The sequence below is a fragment of the Aphanomyces astaci genome, assembly GCF_000520075.1.
Source record: "Aphanomyces astaci strain APO3 unplaced genomic scaffold supercont1.16, whole genome shotgun sequence".
Lineage (NCBI taxonomy): Eukaryota > Oomycota > Saprolegniomycetes > Saprolegniales > Verrucalvaceae > Aphanomyces > Aphanomyces astaci.
This window is the reverse complement of record NW_009798279.1, coordinates 103,147-105,668: the sequence shown is the minus strand read 5'-3', so window position 1 is coordinate 105,668 and position 2,522 is coordinate 103,147. Positions and strand designations below refer to the sequence as shown.

Below are 2,522 nucleotides of genomic sequence, written 5' to 3'. Positions count from 1 at the left end.
GCTCGTGATCGCCCACCGCCTCGACACGATCCTGGACAGCGACCGCATTTTAGTGTTAGATCAAGGCCGAGTGGTGGAGTACGACGCCCCCCTCGCCCTCTTGGCCACCGACGGGGGACCGTTCGCGCAGTTGGCGTCGCATGCCCGGTTGGGCCAGTCGGGTGCCTTGTAGATTCTACTCTATGCAAACATGCAATAAGCCTTAGAATGCAATGCCCATCTATGTACCATATTGCTGGCGTTTACGACTGGCAATGCACTAAAGAGAATGGGTGAGCTATACAGTATATACTTGCGTTATGTGACTCAGTCCTTTATGCTGAACCATCAGTGTTCAGCGCAACACAGGCAGTGGTCAGCACGCGTTGAGGGGTATTTGCAAAGTCAATACAGTAACGTTAACTTCACGTAATCTTACGACTATATGTACTGTATTTCTCGTCGGGGTTGCATTTGCTGGGTAACATTATGGGGGGATTGCTGCATCGGTCCATTGTTGGAATCTCGTCAATGACGACTCTAAATATGAGATAGATTCAGGGTAGCTATACAAGCACGACATTGGACTTGCTTTCAATACTGCAGCCAAGGCCTTTAGCTGAAGAAACGTTTGATTCTGCCAATAACGTGCATGACAAGACTACCAAGTACAGTGCATTCGAATACTATCCGATGACTGGACAGCAGCAATTCTGAAATGCTTTGTCCGTCCACGTTGCGCATCGTGAGTGGCGTCGGTTCATAACCTTCTCTGATGAGGACAGTTTGTCGTCATCGTGGGGCAAGCTAGTGTAACGTCCCCCAGACACCAGCAATATTAATTGTTTGCAAAACGTCAAGATTGGAAGTAGGGTTCTTTTTTACTGGTGAATAGATCCACCATGATGATGGTGGCATTTCCAATCCTGCAGACTCCTCCCCAGGCGGTCGAACCTTCCCCCATGGTCGCAATGAAGCGGTCCCGCCTACAAGAACTCGGTGTTGGCGAGTACGCGACCTTGGACTCTCCAAAAAGGTTGGTGCATGATACTTCAGCATGGCGCAACCTGCCCAATCCAATGGGGGCCGCGAATTGGTTCAGTCTCCTGACAATGCTATGGATGGATCCTCTGATCCATCTCGGGGCAAAGAGACCGTTACAAGAACAAGACGTGTGGCAGCTGTGCCCGCAAGACACTGCTGCGCACTTAAATCAAACGTTCCAGTCACATTGGGGACATGAAGTCCGCTCCCAAACACATCCAAACTACACGCGGGCGCTGTGGCGGACGCTGCAGTTTAAAACGCTGTGGACCACGGCCTTGTACGGGTTCTGCTCTGCCTTGTCGCTTCTACAGCCCGTTGTGATCAAGTTCCTCTTGGAGTTCCTGCAAGCCTCCCCCTTCGCCGACAACCAGCCCGTCCACACGCCGATGGGGATCTCGTCAGGGTATGTGTTGGCAACTCTCTTGACTGTGTTGTCGTTTCTTTCCGTGACTTTGCAAGATTATGGCCAGTTCTTGACCTCCAACTTGGGTGTGAACGCCAAATCTATCGTCATGGATTGCGTGTATCTAAAGACCCTCCATCTGTCGGTGGGAGCGAAGCGTGCCATGTCGTCTGGAGAAATCGTCACGCTGTCGAGCGTGGACTCCGAACGTGTATATCAAGGGTACTTGGGGGGGCCGTGGGTGTTGATGGCCCCGCTGACCCTGGTTGTCCTTTTCGTTCTCGTGGGGATCGCGATGGGGCCAGTCGTGGGGCTAGTAGGGGGGATGTCCATGGCTCTAGTGCTATACTGGGGCTTCATCTCGTCCAAAGCCGTGGGCGAAGTCCGCCGCCAGGTCTTGACAGTGCAAGCCGAGCGCGTGAAGCTCACGAGCGAAGTCCTTCAGGGCGTTCGGGTGGTCAAACTGTACGCGTGGGAAAGTTACTTGGAGCGTCGCATCGACGCCATCCGTTCCGACGAGTTGCGGTTGCTGCGGTCGTATCAGTACCATCGAGTGCTCAACACGATCGTCCTCAGCATTGCACCCGTGCTGTCGTTGGCCCTTTGCTTGGCCGTGTACGTCGCCCAAGGCTACCAACTCACCACTTCTGTGGCGTTCACGACCTTGGCCTACATGAACGTGGCCCGAATGCCGTGCAGCGTTTTCTCCAGCTCCGTCATGGGTGTCTCCGAAGCCGTCGCGTCTTGTATTCGAATTGGCAAGTTTATGTCACTCAACGAAGTCGTCCTTAGTGTGGGCTCTCCACTTCAAACCACCCCCATCGAAGCCACAGTCCAGATGCAACATGCAAACTTCAGCTGGAACATCGACCCCAGTGGTAGACAAGAGGCCAGCGAGAACGAAGGACCAATGACGTTGAAGGACATCTCGCTGACCATCGCCCCCAACACCCTCACGATCGTAGTGGGGCCCGTCGGTAGCGGCAAGTCCAGCCTCATCAGCGCGCTCCTGGGAGAAATCCACCAAGTCAGCGGAAGTCGACTCGTAACTGGACGCGTGGCGTATGTGAACCAAGAAGCGTGGATCCAGCAC

At 53.8% G+C, this 2,522-nt stretch overlaps 2 protein-coding genes across 2 annotated transcripts in view; both read left to right on the top strand.

Annotated features, from left to right (window-relative positions):
• Positions 1-172, top strand: part of H257_07548 (hypothetical protein) — a gene marked incomplete at both ends in the record, with an annotated part of 3,952 nt that extends 3,780 nt beyond the window's left edge. The window contains one exon of the mRNA XM_009833111.1: positions 60-172. Coding sequence (XP_009831413.1) covers positions 60-172 — 113 coding nt within the window. The remainder of the gene's footprint in view (positions 1-59) is intronic.
• Positions 173-881: 709 nt separating this feature from the next.
• Positions 882-2,522, top strand: part of H257_07547 (hypothetical protein) — a gene marked incomplete at both ends in the record, with an annotated part of 3,868 nt that continues 2,227 nt past the window's right edge. The window contains one exon of the mRNA XM_009833110.1: positions 882-2,509. Within this exon, the coding sequence (XP_009831412.1) occupies positions 882-2,509 (1,628 nt within the window). The remainder of the gene's footprint in view (positions 2,510-2,522) is intronic.